The following is a 25,722-nucleotide window of genomic DNA, read 5'->3' as shown; positions in this document are numbered from 1 at the left end:
TGTTACTAAATCAGATTCCTCTGATTTGGCCTGCAAGTAATCTGTACCTGGGATCTGGATATATTGCCTCAGTGAATGTATGCCCTAGGTCTGCTATAGCACGCTATACCTGATTTCATCACGTTTGCCCTGAAGTGCCATAGATTGGGGCAACACTTAGAATGCAGGGGATAGAGATCTGTGTGAAAAGAAACTTGGCGATCCCTGCTGCTTCTAATCGGCTGACTGATATGGATAGTGGATGGGCTGCAGCCTTGCTTGTCTCACCATACCTGTAAGACTGCTGCACAGCTCTTGTAGATAAGATTTCAAAAAAATAAAATCACTGTCCAGTGCTCCTAATTTCACAATGCAGTTCAGGGTTTTATTTCCTTATACCCCTAACCTCTGCTGGGGGGGAGTTTTAATAATAACTTAAATTATTCTAGGCCTACAAGTTTGGTAAATCTTGTCCTGAGTCTTTTGCTATTGTTGTTTTCCAGATTGTTTGTTCTATCTTTGAGGCTTTTGAAAATTCACATCTTCAAAAAGCTATCTTTGGATTTAAGCAGGCATAAAAAACTATCCCCCATCTCGAACCTTCTTTTATAAGTAAGACTATAAACTGGTACATGCTATGCACATCTCCCAACTTGGATTATTGCTAGTTTTGTATTTATTTTTTTATCCAAACTGCACTTGCATGGTGACATTAGTTGTAGGCTCCCTTGCTCTATCTCTGGCTTTTAATATTTGATTTGGAATCCAGGTTGTGTCTGAAGATGTATTGTGGTCCGTCTGGCATTGACTTGAATTTTGCTTAACAAGTGGTTTATGGGATTAGCTCATAATTCTGTCCACTGTTTGAGGTAAAGCAGGCCTCTGTCTTGCAGCCTGTCTTCTACACTTTAAGGAGGTCATGCATGGTAGGGGTATACCATTGGCGTTGCACTAATGATGTACTGTTAATGCATATTTGCTCAGGAGTCCGTGCTAGATTTTACCAAACTGGAGGATTCTTTATTCTGTCCTTTTGAGTCCCCTGAGGGTCCAACCATCACATCTTCTTTTCCCTGGGGTAATAGTTAAGAATTTACATCTCGTGCCTTTGATCTAGGGGTGATACTGGGCGACTGGTTTTGGCTATTATGTCATTAGAGTTGCATCTTAAAAAAATAGCCTAGATCAGGAAATGTATTCCAGCTCCAGACCTACTAGTAGTGATTCAGGAACCAGCATTCTAGCTTTATTTCTGCAATGCCCCTTCATTGTACTTGAGTTGTTAGACTGCAGAACATGTGTGAGGACTTTTTAGCATGCAGGATATGTAAAATTTGGCAGCCAGGCTACTAGCAGCAACATCTATTTGGTTTCCTGATGTCTCATCAATTGGCTGCAGCCACCTAATTATCGGTGCTTGTTCTTGCCCTACATAACCCGGATGATGACTTGAGTGCTTGGTATCATGCATTCTTGTAAGGTTTTGTAAGTCCTTGCAGAAGGGGCTGGTGATTTATGGCTGGACTTATGAGATTTGGTAGGTTTCCTGCTTTCTCCCTGGTTCTGTGTAATCTGCTGCCTTCACTGATTTTGGGCTCACTTTAATAGAATCCACACTATATAAGAAACTGGGTATTCAACTGAACTGATGATGCCGCTTTACAGCATGATTTTTTAAACAAAATCTGCCTTCAGAGAAAAGCTGCAGTGGGGTTGGGAGGGTGGCCTAATGGTTAAGGTGTTTTTTTTCTTACAAACACAAGGTGCAGGGTTTGAGTCTCACAAGGGGTAATTGACTAGACTTACAGTGGCTCACAAGGGCAGTTAGCCTAGTACTAACCAATGAACTTAATGACCGATTTTTCTGTAATTTGGTCAAAGAACTGAATCTCTGAAGATATATAGCGGTAATTTTGAAGCTTTTGACAAAATCTATCATCTCGAAACAGATTTAAATGAGGAAACATTATTTGTTGCACACTGAGTCACAAAACCATTCAGTGAAGGCAAAAAAAGTAGCCATAAATCTACTTTGGTAAGGGTGGGGGGTTAACCTTCTCCATGAATATGGGGTGGTTATGCTGTTTTCTTGACCTACAGAGTTCATAAAATGTAGTGTTCCAAAGTGAAATACCATTCTTTCGGTGGATGTGTTTTGTTTCAAATTGCTAAGAAAATAGAAGTAGCCTTCTGTAATGAGGCAGGTAGTTTCTCTTAACTTAGCTGACTTGAATTAGTGTTAAGGGCTAATTCAAGCTTTGGATCCACTGACCTTGCAGACGTTCACTGCAGTATATTGATGTGCAACCAGATAACGGAAAATGTGGGCTGTGATCATCTGGCTGGGAAAACCAAAGGGAAAGATTAAGCAGGCCTAGAATAATCTCAGACTGAGCCTTTTGTATAGACCAATTCACAACAAAATCCTGGTGACCTCACCTAGCGTAGGAAAAAGTATGCTACAACTTGCTGCCTGAAGCTGCTTGTACAGTTTAGCAAGTGAAGACACATTGCCAGCCATCCCAGGATAGCTACTGTTAATACTGGTCTTCACTGGTCCAAGATCAGCATGTAAAACTAGAAGGGAACATAATGGCAGGGTCTGGAGTATGATTGATTGTGCAGGTATGTGTTGTGTTTAGAAAATTGCTTTATTTGGGCACAAGAGTAAGCAGGCTGTGGTCTCAATAGAAAGTACTTTGTATTCTGTAGCAGATGCTGCAGGAGCCCAGTGACTTGCTTGTTTTATTTCTGCCCCCTTTGGGTCTGAGGAACTAGTTGCCTGCCCCCCATTGGATGGTTGAAATTTCTTTCTCATGGCTATGTGGAAAATTGCCTTGTGGAATCCTTGTGCCATCAGTAAATCAGGAGATGATTTTTCTAGTTATGATTTGACTACACTGTGCAACGAGCTAGAAGAAAGTTGATTTTACAAGTGACTGAGCCTTATGTAGTGAATGTTGGTATGGAAAGCTTGTCAGACCACTAATGAGCAGGTATTGATCCCTGGAGTTTAGGCAATGGTCTTAAGTGAAGTGCTGTGGTAACTTAACTCCAGAACACATGGATAATTTTTGTCCCTTCCCAGACAGGACTGATCCCCTAAGGAGATGCATCATCGAAGTCTATATATTTTGACAAAAAGCATGTGTTGCATCAAGTCCACTGAACAAATCTAATTTTCTATTGAGCCATGCAGGGCAAGTTCCACAAGGATGTGATTTTTCACAATACAAGAGCAAAACCAGAGAGAGAAAAAATTAAAAGCAACTGAACTGTAGTCTGTATCATGCGCTACTTTCAAGACTTGGTGATATAAAGACTTCAGAAGCTGTTTCTGTGGAGAATGGATGCAACATTGAATTACTTGAAGTTAAGAAATCCTCAACAGCAGTAGCAGCTGAGATTGCCCACGGCAGATAATGTGATCATTCTTGGTAGCTAAATGTGAAAGAAAGAAACCAATGTATACAATAATGCACAAGTCTGTAACAGAAATGAGTTTAATGTTTTTTAGATGTTCTTAAATTCTGTGACAGTGATGTAACTTATGTAACTTCTCTGGGGATTCCTGTGTGCAAGAAACGTCAGTACCTCACAGCTTTTGCTTTTGTCTGGACCCTCGTTCCTTATTCTAAAGTCTTCCAAACTTAATCCTGTATGTAGCATTTGTAATCCTATAGATCCACTGATAGTGCAAGTTGTGCAATATCTATACGGATTGCAGACCACTAAAGACAGACTTAACCACAGACTGAAATGAGCCATAAATGAGAGTACTTTGTGTATGCACCTCACTGGCCTTACCAGTCCTATTACCCTTAACACTGGAAGTAGCAATGTGACAGACGTAGCACTAGACTGGATTTTTACCTCCAGAAGCAGGTATTGTGGTAGGCACAGTAGCTGATTCTGAACTAAAAATCGGGCACAGAGAATTTACCATGAGTACAAACTGGGCCTAACATTTTCAGTCTGCTGAGAGTAGTAAATTTGGATGGACTCCTGTTACCAGGTTTTGACTTGGCAGTGCATTTCTAATAAGATATAGTTGGAGGAAAAAAAAAAACTCTTAATAATGACCAAAATTAGGGTTTACCCCCTGTGATGAGATGAATTGCCATGCTAGCCAAGATGCATCTGTACTGTAGTACAGTTTTACACACTGAAATTGGAAAATTAGTAAAGGAAGGTATTTCACCTTCCGGTAATGTGCATCAAAACAACCCATTTTATATATAATTTTTTTTTTTTTGGGGGGGGTGAAGTGTTAAACTAAAAGCCTGGTAAGGCATAGCAGCCTAGTAGGTGCCCTTTAGTGTTGGTTCATTTGATCTCAAATCTCTCTCTTTTTTGGTGAGGAAGGTCTCCCAAGCTGGTGTAAATACTTGAGATTTGCTGCTGTTTCTGGGATTATCTCTCCGGACTGTGAAGAATTCCTATAAAAAGGATACCTTGTGCAATTTAGAAAGACTTTCTAACCACCACAGATGTGAGATGTGTTGGTCAAAGGAAACAGTGCTGCATTTCTTGGTGTGTGAGGATAAGCCCCTGATTAATATACCAAGCATTTGTTTGATCTAGTCCTTGTTGGAAAAGCTGAGCATCACAATGGGATTTGGTAACTGTCCCTGGTTTGGCAATCGTAAGCAAACCTGATCCTCTCTGCACCAGAGAAATTCATATTTCTTGTCATTTCTGTTTAGAGTAAATATCCCCTACCTTAAGTTTGTGGTGGTTCGATCTGGCATATGTGTAAATCATGGCTCTGTGCAAGTGCAACAAGTGACCTGAAATTTCCTCATCTAGGAGATGGTGGGTCTTCAGGCTTTGTTGTGTTTATTGATACCTTACTTGGAAGTCTGCTTAATGTAGGGACTCTAGATGATGTCCTGTCATGTGACCATTTAAATAGTTTGTAAACGGATAAATCCGACTTGCAGAATGATCCCAATGTTTTCCAAGATTTGTTAGTCTTCTCAGGTTATCTTTTTTTATATTTTGTATTTATCTGACCTCCATAGAGCTTTCAGAATTTTTGTTGCATCACAGTCGTTGCATGAACTTTTAAGAGAAGCAAGAGCCATGTCTCTCTCGAAATTCCTTAGTTTTCGTTTTATTTGGCAACTAGACCCAATAAGTTTTTCTGTAGGTCTTATTCCTTGACAATAAGCAATGTCCCCATTATGGATCCTTGTCCAAGACATGTATTTGCTGTCTCATTACCTTTTTCCTAACTTCCTCTACATTTCAAAGCCAAGGATAAGTCGTTTTATGTAACTACCTTCACTATGCATGCTGCTATACTGTGAATTTCACTGGTTTCATTTTGCCTTCCACCTGGGCTGAACTTAAATTTAGTTTGTATGTACTGGTCCTCTGCCGTGTAAACAAATTGCTAATGAATAAAAAATGAAAGCTGAAAAATCCTCCTTTGAGGGTCTGGTTTTAGCATTCTGCACCTTTTGTTCAAGTTCTTGATTTGAACATTTCATTTCACAACACTTAACTGCATCAAGGCTAACCACATAGGGTTCTGATTATGTTTCCTATGTTTTTTGGCTACCAGTTTTGCTAGCATAACTTGCCATGTGGGTAATCAAATCTCCAACCACTGACCCATTCTGTAGTAGTAATGTCCTGGTAAGCATTCAACTTGCCCTATTCAGTTTCGTGGGACTATCTCTGACATCTGGTACACTTTCTCTACACTTCCATGTGGAACTCTTACTTTGCCTTGGTCTAGCCTTGGACTGTAAAGTGATTTGGAAACAAATTTTTCAAGTAGTTTATTTGTGGTTGTGTAGTTCATAGTTCTTTTTTACGTATGCATCTGACTTTGGCCTCTTTGTGTGCATGGGTGTGTCCTACCTCATATGCATTGAAGCATTGTTTATCTGGCATAATGTAATAGCACATACTTGGCAGTTTGCATCCCTGGGAAAGTGAGTGAGTTTTTGGATACTCCAACCATTTCTCTTGCCTTCTGCTGGAGCTGTCTCTTGTTAGATGGATGGACATTCTGAAGATTAGCCTGTTGACCACTTCAGAAACTGTATTCCCCCCTTCCCTTTAGTTCAACAGGCAAGGAAGAAGTAGTGGTGGGTACATCCTATGGCAATGTTCCTGTACTTATTTACACTTTCACATCTCCTCAAACGTTTCAGGCAAACATGAAAACTGTTTCAGCACCACAGAAGGACGGACTTTTAATAGCCCATGGATACTGGAAGCTTTTCTAGTGTCCACTAAGGCCCGATTTATGAATATAGACACCTTTATCCCGCCATATTTGATGGGTGGTATCTGAATTTATTGGAGCTGCCTTTAAGCCTTGGACTTTTCCTTTAAATGGAAACTCCATTTAGAATGGTAGCAGACTGACCAGGTCAGTACAGTCTTCAGGGGAGTTTTTGTGGATGTTGTGGTTGCATATGGTCCTCTTGTGTCATGATCAGTGTGCATGTGTCTAATTCTGTATGTCCTAACCTTGTGTTGGCAGAATTGCAAATTACGTCTATCTAGTCAAGTAGTTCCTTGAAGGTGTGCTACACTCCATCCTCCTGAAGTGAAGACCCCTCCACTCCTATGTATGGGAGCTTTCATTCCATTGTTGTTGTATGTATGCGAGCTTTCATTTCATAGTTGACAGGTGTACCTGCTATTTGAGGCTGGTAGCTCAGCAGGATTGAAGTTTATCTTGCAACATAATTTTTAAAGTGATTTATACTTTATACTGTATAATGTTTGTATTGTGCTTGTCACATTCCTAAACGTTTTCTTTTGGTAGACTTTTTTTTCGTAAGACTGCAATGTTTTTTTTTTTTTTTTGTTTTGTTTTTTTTGGGGGGGGGGGGGGTCTGTGTGTGTACCAAAACTAACTCCACCTAAGGGCTAACATTTATTGTGACAGTTTTGTTAATGAGACCATTTATAAAGTTTCTTCCTGCATGCTACTTGTACTCTCTCTCTCTTGGCTACTCTGTCTTTAAGTTCATATAAGGTTACTAGGCTAAAAGCTTAAAAGCCCTTACAAGCCTAGCCAATATAACCTGGTTTTACCCAGTATGGTCTCTAGGGGAAAAGAACACACGGGTTTGTGCTTATGCCTTTAGTATCTTACAGATCTCCATAAGGGACATAAGTGCTCCATTGATTTAATTACATTTGCAGAAGGCCAAGAAAGGGCTGTGCTTAACATGAATAGGAAGTCTGTTCCAAACAAGGGCAGACTGTGAGACCCAGCTGTTTCTAGCATGCTTTGTGTAGATGACTAAGTTTAGATATCTAGATCAGGTGACCCTCATGCTGTTCGACTTGCAATGTGTAGCAGCTTCTTCTTCAGGTCTGGACTTGAATGCCTTGTAAGTCAGGCATAGGTCACCCCTTAACTGTCTGTAGAAGACCGAAAAGGGATTGGGCTTTTAGTCTGTTTGCATTGAACATGTTTATACCCTGTATTTTCTTGATAAGGGACCTCTGGGATTGCTCCAGCTAAGTGCCTAATCAAGTACATGCCAAATGAAGCATCATACTCTATTATTGGTCTAATGATGGCAGAGTACAGCAGTACTATAATTTCCTTGGATCTGGATGCCACACAGAAGGGATTCCTCACCACTGCGGACATATGGTGGTTCAGGTTGCTGTCCATCTGTGTACCTAGATCTCTCATTTCTGAGTCTATATTCTTAGGGGTATGCTATTGATGTAGTTTGCAAGGGTATTTGAGTTCCCAAAGATTGTGATTATGCATTTTTTCACATTTAGTTTTAGGCCACTGTTCTGGCACCATTGTCTGATTTAGACCCGGCACCATTGTCTGATTTAGACCCTCCTGAAGGATATCAGCATCATTTGGTGATTGGTTGCTGACCGCAAGCTGGGGGCAAACTGTCATCCAGAGGCCTTACACATTACATTGGCCTTTACTTCAGAGAAGTATATTCTAGCAGGAGTGGTCCTAGCACTCGGCCATGTGGCATACCACTAAACTGCCCAAATACTGGATCTGGGTTCATCCACTTTAACCACGTGTCCTGTCAGTGAGCCAACTGCCTATCCATCTAGTGATGCAGGGATATATGCCCAGTTTTGAGACTTTATAACTGAAGTAGGGACTTGTCAAATGCCTTGGCTAGGTCAAGGTAGGCGGTATGTGCTGTTTTACCTTCATCCATGCTGTTAGTGACTTTCTCAAAGAAATGCACCAGATTCAGTAGGCATGACCTACCCTTGACTAGGACAAATTGAGTTGGGTCCAGTGTTAGGTTTCCTATGTCTGTATTTATCAGGTCTAGAATTATTCTTTTCATGGCCTTTGATACAAGACTGGTCAAAGTTATGGGTCTATAATTTCCTATGTCAGTAGACTGTCCCTCTTTGAGAGGGGTAACTGGCTCTCCTCTATCAGGACAAATCCAGTCCAGAGACTGGTTAGAGATTCTAATGAACCTGAGAAGTCCTGATTGAAGCTGTGGCAACCTGGTATACTGACAGGCCTTACTGAAGCCATGTTTTTAGCTTTAGAGTGCACAGTGGCAACCTGTTCTTTGGTGGTAATTGGTGGTGGAGGGGATTGCTTTAGCAAGAACTGGGGGGTTATGGGAGGTGGAATTTCAGCTGAATTTGTCAGCCAGCAGGTTTACCATATTGTCTGGCTGGCTGTACTGTGACATCTACAACTAATTCCGCATATTAAGTGTTGCCCTCACAATTGCAGACATAACTGAAAACTGCTTTATGATTATCCTTTGCTTCAGAGGCTACTTTTTTCTCCAGTCTGCTTTCAGAGACTTCACTAGTTTCCTGATTTGCTTGTTTAGACTATTGCTTGGTGCACATTCCCTCTTACTTCTCAGCAGGATTTTTTTCTATTGTGCAACCTATTAATACCTGGAGTGCACCTGGGTGGCTTGTTTCTGTCTTTACCTTTGGTTTATTTTGGTCTGGTACTGCTATTTTTATGCAGTTGCGTATATGGTTATACAGGACTTGTCTACACCTCTGCATAGGTTTCTTTGTTTTCTGGATTTGGTTGGGCTTGGAATTTGACCCCTGCTGTCCCTTAATGGGAGTAATGTACTTTAGACAAGAGCTTAAAGTTTTTGGGGTTAGGTGGGGGGACTAGTTTATCCTTTATTTCAAGGAGACCACCTTGTGATCTGATCTTACCAGTGAGGATATCACACTAGGGGTTTGCAGCGGTCTTCCATATTTGAGAGTACCATCTAGGATATTTGTTCCTCTAGTATGAGTGCAGACTAGCTGCTCCAGGACATTTGAATTTACAGAAATCTTTAGACTTGCATGTTAATGGTTATGTATGCCTCCCAGTTAATGGTAAGGTATGTAAAATCACCCATAAGTATGGTATTAAGCTGGATAGTGTGATTCTTCTAACTTTTATATGAAGTATGGGTTTCCAGCCCTGAGGTGTAAATCCTTTTGTAGATACACCTTCACCTTTTGCTCTCATGTTCAGTGGATGGTCCGAACATGTCAAATGCATTATAGCAGTGCACCTCCTCAGATTGCTTTATGTGACTTTGAACATGTTTCAATGACTGCAACTACATCTGTCAGATACTTGGTCTGTTTGAGAATGAAGTGGTTGCCAGTGTACATAAGGCAATTGCTAAATCGTCTCAGGATGCCCATGTTCACCAATCTGGATGCAAAGATGACAGGAAAGTGCCCATCCATGGTTGCACGTCCTAATTTGTACTTGCAAGGGATAGGAGTGGAGGGTGTTTATAACTGGGTGCGGAAAGGGTGCTTACTTGGTGTAATCTGCAGCTAACCTAACCAGCGGTGCTGCCCAGCACCCAAACCAGATGCTGTCTGAGCAGCCATAGTCCTGGGTGCTATATTAAGGTAAGGTAGACCTAAATAGTACTAACAAAATGTGTAAATGCTGCTCACCATGCAAACTAGTTGCCCCTTGAGTAACCGGGGATGGAGGTAAAGTTCAAAAGTCTTTTTTCTTGTAGGAAAATTTCAACTTCTGGTGATTGCATGTATACAAGGCACCAGTAACCACAGCTGCTCAAAGAGCAGCTTAGTGTGAACATGAGGCTTGTATACGATCAGAAGAAAGCAAGTTTTGTATTATGGCCTAATGCCAATCGGGTAAACACAGAATGAGCTTTCCACAAGCAATTCCCTGCTCGGGTAGGTGAAATCAGCCCTGTCCTGCCACAAGTGTACAGACGTTGACCATCCTCAGTGTAAAATAACTGGGTTGGAGCCCAGTTGTTAAGGAACCACAAACAGAGGCCTCATAGTAACCAAGACAAGAAAAATGCATTTCATTGCAGAAGAGCTGTCATTACAGCTGTTTGAAAATGCAACTTTAAATGTTAAACTGGGGGGGGGGGGGTAGGCACAGTACCTTCAAGTTCTTGATGATGGAACAAGGAGCGTCTGCCCTTCCCCATAATTGGAGAGCCATCATATGGGAGCTTCAAGATGAAAAGGTTTACTGAGAAGGAAAATTAAGCATAGGAAATTGGAAGTAATGCAAAAGTTGTAATGAAGGAACCAGTGCCCAAGGACTGTCATTACCTTCCCCGTCCTCACTCACGGTATAATATTTTGCTAACCTTTGGGTACACTATGGGTTCTCTTGTCAGTTTGTTTCAACTCCTCCCAGCTAAAGGCATGGTAATGGTTTCTCATTCCGAATTAGGCCCTGGTACGAGTTGCTTTGAGGCAAGGCCATATGCTGGTTCCCAAGTACAAGTGACAGATGTTACATTTCTTAAAGCACACTGGAATGTTATGTAAGCCTCGTAGTCAGATGGGGCTCATCTTGGGGAAAATACTTTCTTGAGTCTTGGGACTCTGCGCCAACATCTTATGGAGTATTGTCTAAACCTTTCCATGGAAAAACATTCCATATTGGGCTTACCAAGTGCAAGTCATGGCAAGGGATTCCCTTTGATAAAAGTAAGGCTGGATTGTGAATTCTGCTGCTTGAATTGTGCTTTAGTGTTTCTTATAGCTGTATATACCTGCTTAAAGTTGCATTCCAGTGCCTTTCTGTTTACTTTGATATAGTGTGTCTACCCCAGCCCCCAAGGAGACATTAAGCTAAAAGTTTCCGAAATTCTAACGTAGAACTGGAGCACAAGTTTAATTTTCCCAACCTTCTCTTGTGGTTGTAAGACTGACTTTTTCAAAAGTCCTCTCCCTCTGTTCTTTCATTGCTATTGTCTGCTGTGTAACCTAAATGCCCACCCAGCAAACCAGTACTTCAGTTGAGTAAACCTCCCTTACTGCAGATTTGTCTTCTGCTCTTTTTTTTCCAGCGCTTCCATCTGTTTTGTTCCTTCACCACACTTTGAGGGAGTCCACAGTTAATCCTGCTCCATCCTTTATAGATAACTGAAGTGCAAAACAATAAAATCTCTAACTGCTATAGTGCATCCACTTTTTTTTTTGCTTTTTGTTTCTTGTTTTGCCTTTTTTAAATCATTCTAAAGGTCCCTCATACTTAAAATTGCCTTGACTGGAGTTTGTTTTTGTTGTAGAATTACACTCCAGCAATCTTTCCTGGTGGTTTTGCATCAAGAGGCTAGCAGTGTCCTGTACATACACAAATGCCCAGAAAGTACATTTTATCTATAAAACCACCCTTTGAACTGTAACCTGTAACTTAGTGTGGCTAGAGCAAAACCTTTGCACGAAGACCAGCAAGGAACAGCTAGTTTGCACATTAACACCACTACTAATCTTAACACAAATTACCCTAGTCTGGTGCCAAACCTCAGAGATCACCCAAGGAGACCTCTGTATAACCCAAAATACAACCTTCAGTAGCGTATTTAAAAAAACTGGTCCGCACAATGTGGCTATACAATGTGAGAGATGCACATGTGCAGTTTCACTGAAGTCTCGCATACAGACAAGGTTAGCGCACTTAACACACACACACACACACACACACACACACACACACACACACACACACACACACCAACTTATGCTGAGGCTTTAAAAGCAATTTTCCCAAACCTAAGACCTCCTAAACCTAAAAATGGCAATGCCTTTCTTCCGCAATCTCTGAAGCTCACCAAAAGGAACACCAAACACCACCCAGTGGTTTCCCAAGAGCAAAGCCCATAAGGCAAGCAAGCAAATTACCCAGGATTTGTGATATAAGGGGACCCTTTATACAAGACACAGATGTTCCACTCAGCAGAATGGACAAGAAGAGAACTGTTGGTGAATCCTGGCTCAAGATAATCAACTAAGTTAAGCATGCAGCCAACTTACTGCACCACCATTTTGGGTTGGTCTTACTCCATTTGGGCATCTAATGACCCGACACATGCATCCCTGGACTATGTGAAGAGAGGCCTTGTTACCTCTAAATGTGTCTCCGGTAGGTATGTGCTGTGTATTGAGTAGCATTCTACCTTCAAGGATGCTGCCACAGTACAAACAAAAGAAAAGTCTACTTCAATAATTGGCTTAGTTTCTGCTGTCTTTCCAGGAAAGATTCATTGTGTCGGCATGAGAGGGCATTGTTAATGAACCATGTTGCTTTGCAAAGGATGGTCTGCACCTTTCTCTCCCCTAGGCTTCCAAATATTAGCTAAAACATTATCCACTCATTGGAGCTTTTTTGGGTAATGCCAAATTGACAAGCCTACTGACATAGCAAATAAAAACCAAAGAAAGCTAAAGGTGTTGCTGCTCGATCCTAGGAGCCTTAAACTCCATACCCTGCAAGCTCTCCTCACTCAAGTATATAGATATTGGTGCTGTTACCAAGACATGGTTTAAATCCACACAAAGTACTCTGGCAGTGCAAGGCTTCACTGTCTTCCGCACATTTAGATCATCACCTGCACAGATGGGGGCGAAATGGGAAGCATACTACCTTGTACTGAAAGGCACAATGATTCCTGGACTTAAACACAAATACCCCTGACCAGATAGTGCGTACACCCACCAGAGGATCAAAAGTACTGGATCAGGTTCTCACCAGTATGGGAAAGTGCTCCCAGTGTGACATCCTTACTGATGTGGTGATAAAAAATCATCTCTGCAAGCCCAGCAAATCCTGTTATGGTTGAGAACTATTCCAAAGCAGTCAGCATCCAATTAAATAGTTTCTCAGAATTCAGTGCCCCCTTCCAACTCTGAGTTCAAAGCAATCTATGCAGAATTGTTCAGAGGCCCTGTAAGGAGGCTGCTGTACCTACTAGACGTAAGCCCAATACCAACACACTGTTGTAATCCTAACCTTGATAGGGTATACAAGGAAAAAAAACCATGGCTAAAATCAAGAAGATAACTCCCATAATAATAACTCTGTAAACTAAACTGAAAACTGAGGATGAAGTCTAACAAGGCCAATTATGAGCTCAAGATAAGCTCACAATCTAAAAAAACGGCTAGAAGACCTTCTACAGACTGTCTGAAACCTCAGACAGCACACATCAGTGTGCCAAACTGGTGGTCAGTGGTGCCACCTTTCGAAGACTGAAATATTGAAATTTGCTGGCTGACAAGTTCAGCTCAAATTTCACCCCCTGCTGCCTCCCCATGAAATACCTACCAGAATAATCCCCCTCCCCTCCAACTATTAACAGAGTTAGCACTGCCAGGACCTGCTCTAAGGCCAAAAACACAGCCTTAGTGGGCTGTGACAGTATCCCTGGATACCTTCTAAAATGGCCTGAAATATGACCTCTCAAAACTACTTGGGTCACTTCAACTATAGCCTCAAAACTGGCTTTGTACCATGAGAATGAAGTACTGCAGTGATTTATCCCACTTCACAATGGTGGGCCTTCAGCTGAACCTGGAAACTACACGCTTTTTAGTCTGACTAGTCTAATCTGCAAAGCCATATGCAAATGGTCAACAGACGTAGACAACCTTCAGAAACCAGTTTGACTTTTGTCAAGGGAAGGTCATACCTACTAAAGCTGATTGATGTAGAGAAGATCAACATGGATAGGCATTCAATACAATATCCTTATCTGGTATAGTTGACAACTTCACCAAAGTAGGTATAAACCCCTGCATAACTCACTAGATTGCCAGCTTGCTCAGCGATAGGACCCTGGAAGTCATGATTGGTGGGGACTACCTGTACTACGATTGGTGATCAGCAATGGGACTACCTCAAGGACTCTGCTGGGACTGCTGCTGTTTGGCATCTATTAGTTGGCGGTAAAGGCTTGTGTCAAAGACCTTTGGCTGACCAAGTGTGCTGATATTTTATTGCATAGATCCCCCCATAACACACACATCTTACAAGAGAGTCTAACACAAATGACTGGTACCAAAGTCATGGATTAAAACCATGTCAAAATACATTATAGTGTCTTTTAGGAAAAGTGCCACCCAGGCTAATTACTCCATCGATGAGACATCCCCAAGACTTGACCCGCTAGTTGGGGATCTGCGAACAAATGCTGACTGTAATCTGGCTTTTGACCAGTCTTTGGCCAAAGTGGTAAGAAAATCATTGTCACCCAACTTGTAAGCAAGGGCATGGTATCCAGGTCCAAGAAAGATGGTCACACTAACTCGGCCCTTATTAGACCCATCATTGAGTATAATGCTGCCTTGGGCATGTACCTGTCCAGACATATGCAACAGTGGACTGCCTGCAAAGGTTATTTACCTGGAAAATCCTGGGTACAAACGCATTGTCTTATCCAGATAGTCTTAGTGTCCTCTCTACTTTCTCTCCTACATGTTACTGAGCCTGGCATACATTCTATACTCTGATCCAGCTCTAGACCTTTTGCACATCCACAAAATTAACAGCATCAGAACCACTAGATCCAAGGATTTAAATTTTGCTTTTAACAAATAAAGACATGCTGATGAGACATGTCTTGGAGGATACCTTCTCTGGAACAGGCTTCCATCCATGTGAAGCAGAGTCCTTCCCTAACCTTATTTAAGTGGAACCATGACCAGTGGATGAGAAACTGAAAATTCATCCCAGGTATGTCCCTCATGTCTCTGCTCTATCTAACCTTTATCCCCACATAACCTCTAGAAATGTACACGATACATTGGGACACTGTTTGATTTGATTTCTATGGCTAGGCTTATAAAGGCCCTGGTGGTCTTTAGCGTAGTATAGATCTATGAACCAGAGTACCTTGTCACTGACATATGCCCCCAGCTTTACTTGAGATGGGAGGGGCTAGTACTGTTCTAAGATCCAGAGGATGTGCAGCCTTGCTTTTAGAAAAAGTGCAAATGCTGACTGAACAGACTGAAGTGAGTTCAAGGAAGTAGTTGTGGCTCTAGCACCTGAGGAGAAAAAGGAAGTAAATGGAGTCAAAGAAAAATGGCAGCATCTCAAAACATTTGCGTAGATGCGTGTCTGAGCTAGATATAGAAATAAGGTGTGTAAGAAAATCTGGTGGCGAATACAGATCTACAGGAAGTTATCAAAAGAGGGAGTACAATAAAAGGCAGAAGCGAGGAGTACTGGCTGGCTACACATGGCATCAGGGGCACTCTACCAGCTTCTGAAAAGTGAATCTGCCGATGAAACAAGTTATCAGGTTGCACGACACAAAGAAAAAAGATAGTTATACAACACCGTTCATGAGGGATCCCTACAACAGCCTTAATCACTCAGCCACAGGACATCAAAAGGACATCAAAAGCATATGGAAAAAAATATTTCCATCAGCGACTGACTGAAGAAACTCAACAGAAGTTGTACTGAAAAATACACTGCTTATGATGAGTACTATAGCAAGGGTGGGATGAAGAAAGGTAACTGTCTAGGATCCAAAGTGTTATAGGTATGATGTGAAACTTCCTGCAGCTTTTTTATGTACTGAAATGCCAGTGCAGAACAAGTTCAGCATGTTTTTTTTCCTCCCTCCTCTTTCCAGTTGAAGAGCTGAGGGGAGCTAGTTGAATCTATGCCAGTTTGACTGTAGAAAGTAGATTGGTAGTTTTTGTATCAGTTAACTGAAATACTCTTGCTCTTTGGTGGGGTGTGCATTGGCTGCTATAAGAAGCCAATGCACCAATTGGCTTTCTACAGTCGGCTGAAGTTCTTTTCTTTGAGCTCTTCACTGGATAAGATGGGGGTGGGGGTGGGGGGTGGATTTGCTACTGCAGAAAGCTGCTGCATCAATCTTTCTGCAGTAAGTTTATTTTGCTCTTCACTTTAACAGCAAGGGGTGGGGCTCTGAGTACCAGATGTACAAGACTGGCTCTGGAGCTTGGAGCCCACCATAGAAGAAATAAGAACACCACAATGGAGAATTAAGTTTGGAAAGCTCTTTGGTCAGATGTCACTGTAGATATGATCAGGGTATTCCATAGTAGTACGAAGAGAGAGGCATATCCCAGATGACTGGGATAAGCATTCTAGTGCCAGTGTACAAAAACAAAGGGGACTGCCACAACTGTGGGCAGTACAGAGAATAGAACTCCTGTCACAATGAATCAAAGTGCTAGGGAGGGTGACTACTACATAAATATGGATCTACTTCAGATGATCGAACTTTCAAAATGCCGACTTTCATATGACTGACACCATACGATTGACATTTTGAAAGGCCAAAAATCTGTAGTAGAAGTGTTAACTATGTAAAACTGTGGGCGATGTGTATTAACCCACCCAATGTGCAGTAGCAAGCCATGCCCAAACCCCGCCTGTGACAGCGATGTCAGTACACCCACCCACCTTTTTGATTGAAAAAAGAAATCACTTAAAAATGAGATTAGAAAGAAAAACGCTCGCAACTGCAGATGTGAAATCAAATTACTTGTTGGCACAAATGTCCAAAGCCTTCCTTTCATCTGTAGTGTGGAGAAAAGACAAAATGTTGCACTGCAACTTATTTAAAGTTTTTATTCCCTTTAGAGTAGCATGACAGACAACCCTACATAACATAATTAGAAATAAATGAGCCATGTTGAACAGGGAATGTATACTTACCCTGCTTAGTGCCTAGCAGAAATATTTATTAACCAGCGCAGCGGGTCAGCTTTTCTAACTGCTGCCTGACTACGGTACATTTACTGACTGAAAATTCTGTTGCATTTACTAACCCCACAACGAAAACTACCCAGAAGGTCGCTGTCGGCCGTTCCCGCTAACTGAATATATGTGCATTATTTTCTGCACATATGTACTGCTTCATAAAGAACTTTGCAAGCTGTCGGATACAGTAAGCACTTCTTGGATGGTGGTAGGTAGGCATGTCTGTACAAATGCACCCATTGGGGGTGATTAAATGTTCCCTTAGCTTGAGACTAATAACCAAATATGTACTTTGTGTGATTGCTCTTCCCTCTCCCCTGCCATCAGTATGAAAGCTATTAAACAGATTCCAAACCTCTCAACTGACAAGATTTTCACAGAATATCCAGGTTTTTGCCTCATATCATTGGTCTGGTCTTCAAAATCTGACTTTCTGGCAAATAATTGAGAATTGGTCACAAAATAATGACACACATTTGAGTATGTCAGAAAATACATGCTAATTTAAAACTTGGTATTGTAGCAGATTCTAATTGCATGATACGGAATTAGTGTGCATTCTGTGTCAATCACGGCAAATTACCATTAATCGCCGCCCTCCGGCATGTCAATCACAGCGGCCACGGCCATTCTTCACAAACTAACTGGTGGGTTAATACACTTCAATATATCACCAAACTGTGTTTAGCAGGGGGGCAAGCCCCCCTGCACCCCACACCCCCTGCTACTTAAATATTCTCACTCCAGTATCGCACTACAATGCAAGAAAGAGGAATCTCCCAGTTCTACACTGTATCGGGATCCACTATTCATTGTCGGCCTTTCAAACGTTCAGTCGTATGGTGTCTGCCATATGCTTTTCAAACTTTTTAAAGTTCAAACAAATGGAGACCCATATATATCTTTATCTCGATATAAAATGTGTATAATTTGTTTATTATGGTGTCCTTGCATATCACTGCTGCAGTATTTCTTATGTTGGGGATCTTCTGCCAAGGATTGCTCAACATCTGGCCAGGATACCAAAGCTTTTTATTTGTAGACGTCCTATGTCACATGTATGCTCCCCATGCAAGGTGTAGGGCATAAAGGTGATGTACAGACTGTAAATTTAGTGTGTATATTGTACCTAGTAAGCAACGCAGTCTTGACAGCGCATGCATACAAGTTACTGAGCATGTGCGAGATCAGTGCCATTTTGTATAGTCATTCAATGCAAGTGCTAGCTTGAATGAAGATGCACATGTGAGTGTGTTAGAAGTAATGGGTTAGTCAGGAAGCATATGAAGTTCAAAGTATGTTCCAATTACAGCTCCTGGTGTGTTACAGTAAATTACTTGAACCCAACCCGTGCCTCAGTGTCTCATTTGAATACATGAGACATGCAACATGGTGTCTAAGTGGGATCCGAATTTGAAGCGGCTCGCAAACCCTGAGGCACACAGAAGTGGAGTAACATACACGAGTGAACTCGCAAACAGGTCATTTGAATAAAGCACCTTCGAATAACTGCTGATTTTCAGTTGCCAGACATGTGGCATAGCATTCAAAGTGTTTGAAATAATTTCCAATGCGTTTAAAATGTCGGAATTTTTTTGTCAATGTACGAAAAATCTTAGTTACTGTGAAAGTCGAAGTGTCGAGTGTTCAAGGTATTTGCAGTGCTTAAAATAAAGCATTTTTGGAGAGGTTGTTGTGCATTTGAGCAAAATTACAAGTACCAAGTTTATACTTGTGTTTTAAAAGAAATTTGTTATGGCAGAGGGATTTTGCAGACTTGAACTGCTGGTGTTTGATAATTTTGCTGAGAACTGGTGAGTGGTTGAACAAGAATATATTTTCATACAGGCTGCATTTTCTGATGGACGCACATACAAAAGCATTTATATTTCTCAATTTAGCTGGCTTAGAAGCCATTGAGTGATGACGTTAATTTGTGTATGCACCTGCCATGTATGCAGGGGAGAGGGAGAACCATCATATTGTGTTACACACCGAAAAGCGTGAAGATCCTGAGTGCTTAAAAGGTAAATGTGTAACCCTCAAATGAATATTACAATGGAAAAGCACAAATTTTGCACACTATCAAAAGCCTGGTGAAACTTACTGCCGCATAGATTATCGACTTAAGAAATAAAGCAAAAACATGCAGATTTGATCTATGAGATGAGCTGATAAAAGGCAGTCTTCTATGTGGTGTTAATGATGTAGTGAGAGAAGTTTTGCTTTGAGATAGTGAATTAACATTGAGTGTAGCCATTGAGATTTGCCAAATATATGAGATTACAGAAAAGCGTATGAATATGCTTACGAATGAGAAAGGCATGTTTGCTGTATCTGCTAGTGTGAATGTTGATAGTATACAGCAGAAAGTTAAGATGAAAAAGAAATATAAACCAAAGGGGGCCACACTCATCCTCATTGTTCACTGTTGTAATTGCGGAGGCAGTCATGAACCTAAACTGAAAAAATTTTTAGGTTTTGGTCAGCAATGTTACAAATGTAAAAAGTGGAATCCTTTCAAAAGGCTTTGCAAGTCTAAAGTGTAGCAGATTTATGAGTATCTGAAGAAGCACATAGATCGCATAGAGGGGTCTGTATCACTTAATCGAATCTCACATCGTCAAACACCTTTTAATCGATCTAGCAAATATGTGAACATTAGTTTTTCCTAGGGCAAAACGGTTGGCCACCATATGGAATTTGCCCTTTTCCCCACTGTAGTGCAATAAATGACCCATCCTGTGCCTCATTGTCTCGTTTAAATACACAAGGCATGCAACACAGACATCCATACTCAAAACGTTTTTGCCACCAGTCCGACTGCAATCACTGAATCGTTAAATGCCTTTCTTCTGTGCTAGTACTCCATGCTGGGTTGTCATATTCTTCAGTGAAAGTTCCTCTATTGCTAATTTCTGCTTGTCTGCCCTTGACTCCTCATTTGGCCTCTAGATTAGAGGTCAAGCAATTACTTCAAAGCATCCATCATATTATTCTTCTCAAAGCCTGTTCCACCTTCCTGGGATTTCAGTTTTGCTAAAATTGACTCTGGCACCTTTTAAGCCTGCTGCTTCAACTTCCTTACAATTTTATACTTGGACTATTCTTTTGGCTCTCACCTCTGCAGGTGTCTTGATCTTCAGGCCCTTCTAGCTGTGCCTCTCTCTAGTTGGGACAGGGTGTCTGTGTGTACGATTCCTCCTTTTATGCCCTTAGTGGTCAGTTAGTTGTCCCTTAATCAGTCTCTTCATTTGCCTTCCTTTTTTCCTTCTCCAGTCTGTCATTGAAAGGGTTCATCATACCTTGGATTTGCATAGGCAGCTGAGATTATTTTGATAAATCCAATGTTATTTGCAACTCTGAGTAGCTTTTTGTTACCATTCTTCCCAGGGGTCTTTGGGTTTAGCTATTTTTAATCAAACCAGGTCTTCCTGGATTCTTAGGCCATTTCTTTTCCTTTTTGTTTTTCTTTCATGGTAATGTCTTTCCTCATCAGCAGAAGTCTCATTCTACCAGGGTGGTTACCTCCTCTAGTGCTTTTTTCAAGGAACTGTTCACTAATTCCATCCTCAAGACTGCTACTTGGTCCTTTTTTCATACTTTCACTAAGCATTACAAGCTGGATTTTATTTCAGGGCTAGGGCTAGCCTGCATGGGTTTCTGGAGGCATTTTCTGTGCCATATTTTCAAGTTTCCACTTGAGCTTTACATTTTCATCTAACACAAGGAATGCTGCAATAGTGAAGAGGCCAACATCTGTGATTCTAAAGAAAGTACAGTTTTGTTGGTTAAAGTTATAACTGGGTTAGGTGAGTTGCACATTTTGAAGCATGTACTAGTTGAGTTTCCTTGTTTAATGGTACTGTCCTATTAGTTTTTTTTTATATGGTACTTTGTCATGTCTGCTAACCTTGTCCCAACCATTAATCCTACAAATTACCTTATGAAAAAAACTTTCCATAACAGCACCACTATTCATTGTCTAATTTGCTGCTGGCAGTGATCACTTTGTGATCTTTCCTTTTCCTAAGTGTGTGTGACATTGTAACATTGGATAATGGGACTGACTAGCAAAGCCCTTCTTGTTTTCATATTAAATCATTTAGCACTTAATTTATTATTCACACTGTAGTCATTCCTTCCCCAACTACATGCTTTTTGTATACCTCCTAAATATAAACTGTGACATGCTGTGTGTATTGTCTGTGTAGGCACATGTTTAGGTACATGCATATAACAAACATGGTAGTAGTTGGCCAGAAAATGGCAGTTTGCGATGGAATACTATCCATGTGAAGTGAAAAGTCTGGAGTATGAGAAACCAGCCTGTTTTCAGATGTAGAGTTCACATCTCTGTAGACATTGCAAGTACTTGCTGCTGAAGCCAGCTGCTTTTTGATGGCCATTTTAGGCCTAGCCAGTTTCCCAAGGGTAAGAGTCAAACCCTGTACCTTTTGTCTGAGATTAACATCTGAACTGTTATGCCGAACTACCTCTGATGTTGGTTAACTTCGTTATACTGAAACTGTCTTGTATAAGAATATATTGAAAGTATGACTTAAAGCAATCAATGTTGTATGTTATAAGCCTGATTTTGTTTAGTTTTTGTTTGTGCTTAATGCTGTTACTTTATAAAGCTGTATTGAATGAAGAAATTTTCAAGTTGTGTGATTTAGCAGCATTCCAACCTGTGGAAAACCACTGATTTGCCTTTGTATAGATTTGAATATGTTCAAATTATTCAGGTATCTGGACACATTGCTATTGGACAAGTGTATGTTTAAATTTTATTGCCCATTTTAATTGCATTTTACTGATTCTTACCTCTTTGTGAAGTTGCAAAGTTAGTCAGTCAAGCTAGACTCATTCTCCTGGCGAGAGTGGATTTTCTCTAATGGTCCCTTTGTTTCCTTGGCAGTTAGCCTGCAATTCACAACATTGTTATAAATGTTTTCAGATGCGATGTGTGTGCACTACATGTGGACTAACTAAAGGCCGATTGATTTTGCAGGGGGACAAACCTCTTGGAAGATTCATCCAATAGTGTTAAGCAGCAGCACTTGAGGCAGGAACTTTCTAGTTTGGATGTGGCTGAGAAGAGGCTAGATGAGCTAATCCAGAGCTGTACGAACCAATTGAAGATTCTAACGGATGATGAGAGAAATCAGAGATATCCTTTTTACTGAAGTGCTTTTATTCAGGTCTCCTCTCTGACAGAGGAAGGGGTTTCTGACTGTGTTCTTACAATTCATTCTAAGGTCTGCTGCAGTGCTGAGTTTGTTGCACCATTCAGAAGCTTTTTTCCTGAGTAGGGACATGGCTGAGCAACTCCAGATACGAATTTGCCAGGTCTGTATTGCTGCTTAGTGTTGTAACTTTATGAAGCATATGCTGCATACTGCTTTGATTCGACTCATTGGTTAACTGAGCTTTCCTCCTATTGTGTCCCAGTTTCTTAACATTTCTGTATTTTCCCTCTCCTCCTTCAGGAGTGCATGTAAATGCTGTTGAATCATGTGATGTCACACGAGCTAGTAGGCATGCTCAGCCCCTTTGTCAGTTGTGTTTTTTTTTTTTTTTCTGTTTGCAGTTTTTCTATATCCTAATGGCTTCCATAGAAGGCTCCAGTAATCACTGTTTTAAAATGCAAAACCTATTTATCAGTTGGTAGTTTTTTGAACTGGGACCAACAGCATCATTGTTTCGGCTGCTTAAGTATAATTTAAAGTGTAGCTGTGTCCATACTTTTAGCTATAAATGTCACTGTTGTAGTAGTTGGCCATCAACCATGTATGGAAAAGCTAGATGCTTGCCTTGACTCCAAGGTGATGACTGTAGAATGTACCCAGCATGGGGAGCAAAAACAAATATCTCTTGGTTCCAGGCCCCTGTTGAAAAAAATAGAACTTGCTGGCCTCAAACTTACTTTTGCGATACTTTCATACGCTCTCCTGTAAGGTGGATTCTTTCCTTTTGTATCGCAAACTCCCTCTGAGTAGCGAGAGCAGGGGTTTACTTCTGTATATCTAACAAGTAGTACAAGAGGTGTGCACTTTCACCTGCCACCTTGGTGAGAAGGGGTTTGATCAGGCGGTCTGTTCTCCATTGTTTAAATGTCTGAAGCTTTCTCATTCCCAGCCAGGTTGTGGAGAGGTCCTTAATTTAGTTTATATTCTAGACTAGAGATTTATCCCTGGGCTTTAGTAGTGTTCATATATGACTTGCTAGGGTAGAGGGATACTTCATAGGCCCTTCTGTTTCTTTGCCGTCATGGTTGGCCCATTTTTGTATGCACATCAGCTCCTGTCATAGGAACTGCTTGAGATGTGAGAGTATCCTTTAGAAACGGGCTGATACTAGTGGCTGGCCCCAAACTGGGCTTAGTGTCTTGTATGCATCCCTTGACACTTTTCTCAGCACAGCAAAAGCCCAGGTTGTGACTCTCCAAACAAGGCTGGGGGATACCTCTCCTGTCATTGGGAAAGTGATTGTGAAACCCCTGGATTCTTATTTCTGAAGCTTAACAGATACCAAGAATTTACCGCCAAATAACTCCCATCCTTTGGAGAAAAAAAATGCCTCCTGAAACCGTCATTTGACGGTGTATCTCCTTTAACCCATTTTTTGGTAAATGGCAATAATTTTGTCAGCAAGGATGAGAAACCAATGGTCTCCCTGATCTTAAAATGTCATTTATACAGTTCAGAAACAGTACCCCTGACCCTAAAAAGTCTGACCTACCAACACTCTAGTAGAGTGCAAAGGTATGTTTACTAATCATTTTACTGCAAACTCCTCTGTGCCTTCAGTCCGTGTCCCTAAGATGATTTCCAGTTTGAGGCCTTTTAGCAAGGATGAAGTTGTGAACAAAACTGGCTCAGAGATATTCTGGTAATAGTTTGATCTTTTCATGTTCCAGCCTTCCCATATAGGACAGGCACACGAAAGTCTGTCAGACCTCCTCGATTCTAGGTTCAAGAAGAATAACAAAATGATTTTAAACATGGTTTTTGTGGTGGGATTTGACTCTTCAATGACTTAATAATCTCTTAACAATCTCCAACAGACAGGCCTGACATGATTTTTAAGTTCATGCAAATTTATATTCATTACTTCAATTCTCTCTCTCTCATTTTATCCTCTGTACCTTCCACCTACCTTTGATATTTCCCAGCATCAGAATCCTGTCTTCACACAATGGCCAAGTGTAAGTTGTAGTCTGCTATTAGGCCATCCATCCAGGCAGTAATCTACATTTATTTCTTTAGGGATTGACCATACCTCTCAACTGTCCAGATTTTTGGTCTGTTCCTCATAAAATTTATGGTACTCTAGATTTTTTGTGACAAATCGGTGAAGTTTTAATTTACTATATAATGGCCGGGGTTTGAGTTTGACTATATTTCCTTCAGAAAATGCATGGTAACACAAGACTCTTTATACTAGCAAGTTTCCAAGTTTAAAAAAGCAATGTTTAAAATAAGTCCCTATTTTTGGGGGGTTTGGCCCCCCCATACTTTTGTCTTTGTTCAGATTTTTTGTGCGAAGATGTTGAGAGCTATTTGACTGATTTGATCTTGCAGGATTGATTTTTGATGATCTTGCAGTCCTGAGAATTTTTTTCCAACACCACAATTTAAAAGCTTATATTTTCTTGGTGCTTGGCCTTTTAGTCTTGTTTTATTACTGAGAAAGTTTGGGCTGTACAGACCTTTAACAATGTGTCCTCGCTCTTAAAAACTCTCACAGCTTTGCCATAGTTTTCCTCACTTCTGCCCCATCTTATTGTCTCCTCACAGTAAGACGCTGTCCGGTTCGATTCTCAGCTAGAGCGTCTTCTGTGTGGAGACATGCGTGAATGGGCGTACCTTCATTGAAAGTTGTGCGTCAGAGCTGGCAACTCTGGCAGTAGATTTTTTACGTGCAATCAGCGGACCAGAGTTCCACTGTGGCGACCCCTAACTCAGGAGGCATAGATATGTTGACTCAGTATCCCTTTTCTCTAATAACTTCTCACTTGTTTTGGTCCCCATAGTTGCATGCTTTAGAGTAGTCAAAACTCTCACTCCTGTGACCTTGTTATTAGCAAGACTTTAATACTGTAGAATGCCTGGCTGTACACAGAGAATATCTGGTCTTACACAGTCCTGTATACTCCTACCACTTCTTGATATCTTTATCTGGGTTAAACCAGTTAGATATTAGTCACACTGATGCTATGGTAATAGGCCAGATGCTGTTGACCAAGGCCTTTAGGCATGACCCCTTCTTAAATGATACCTTAGTTGCCGTACAAGATTAGTAGCACCCTATTCCTTTGGGGAAAAAAGTGTTTTACCCCTTTCTCTGTTCTGAAGGAATGAAAGAATTGTGTCCCATCATATACCTTTGTAACGTCAGGTAGCACATCTGTTACACACAATTCCAGATGAGGGCGGTAAAGGCACTGAAAATAAACAGGTGGACTTTCCATGAGTTGTAACTGCTATTGTAGAACATCTTCATCATTGTGTTGACAAGGGCTGCTTTTAGAACATTGTCTTGGTTTGCACATAATTGGCCTTTGAATTGCATTAAATCCGCATAACTTTCAGTGTAGCATTGATTGAGCTCTGTTTGGGCAGCTTTGTGACCCAGAGGTTCTTTATCTAATGGCTGGAGCCTTGGGCCTTGGAAGACTGACCTTCTAGGGTCAGTCATACTAACCTAACCTTTGTGTTCTACCTGGATCATTGCTTCCAAATTGCACC

The 25,722-nt window shown here is 41.0% G+C and overlaps 1 protein-coding gene across 1 annotated transcript in view; it reads left to right on the top strand.

Moving 5' to 3' along the window:
* E2F2 (E2F transcription factor 2) overlaps window positions 1-25,722 on the top strand; it is a 199,982-nt gene that overhangs the window by 91,905 nt on the left and 82,355 nt on the right. The window contains exon 4 of the mRNA XM_044059979.1: window positions 21,984-22,142. Coding sequence (XP_043915914.1) covers window positions 21,984-22,142 — 159 coding nt within the window. The remainder of the gene's footprint in view (window positions 1-21,983; window positions 22,143-25,722) is intronic.

The sequence above is a fragment of the Protopterus annectens genome, chromosome 1.part2 (assembly GCF_019279795.1).
Source record: "Protopterus annectens isolate FY-2018-M chromosome 1.part2, PAN1.0, whole genome shotgun sequence".
Taxonomy (NCBI): domain Eukaryota; kingdom Metazoa; phylum Chordata; order Ceratodontiformes; family Protopteridae; genus Protopterus; species Protopterus annectens.
The sequence above is the reverse complement of the archived record's forward strand: the minus strand, read 5'-3'. Positions and strand labels throughout refer to the sequence as shown.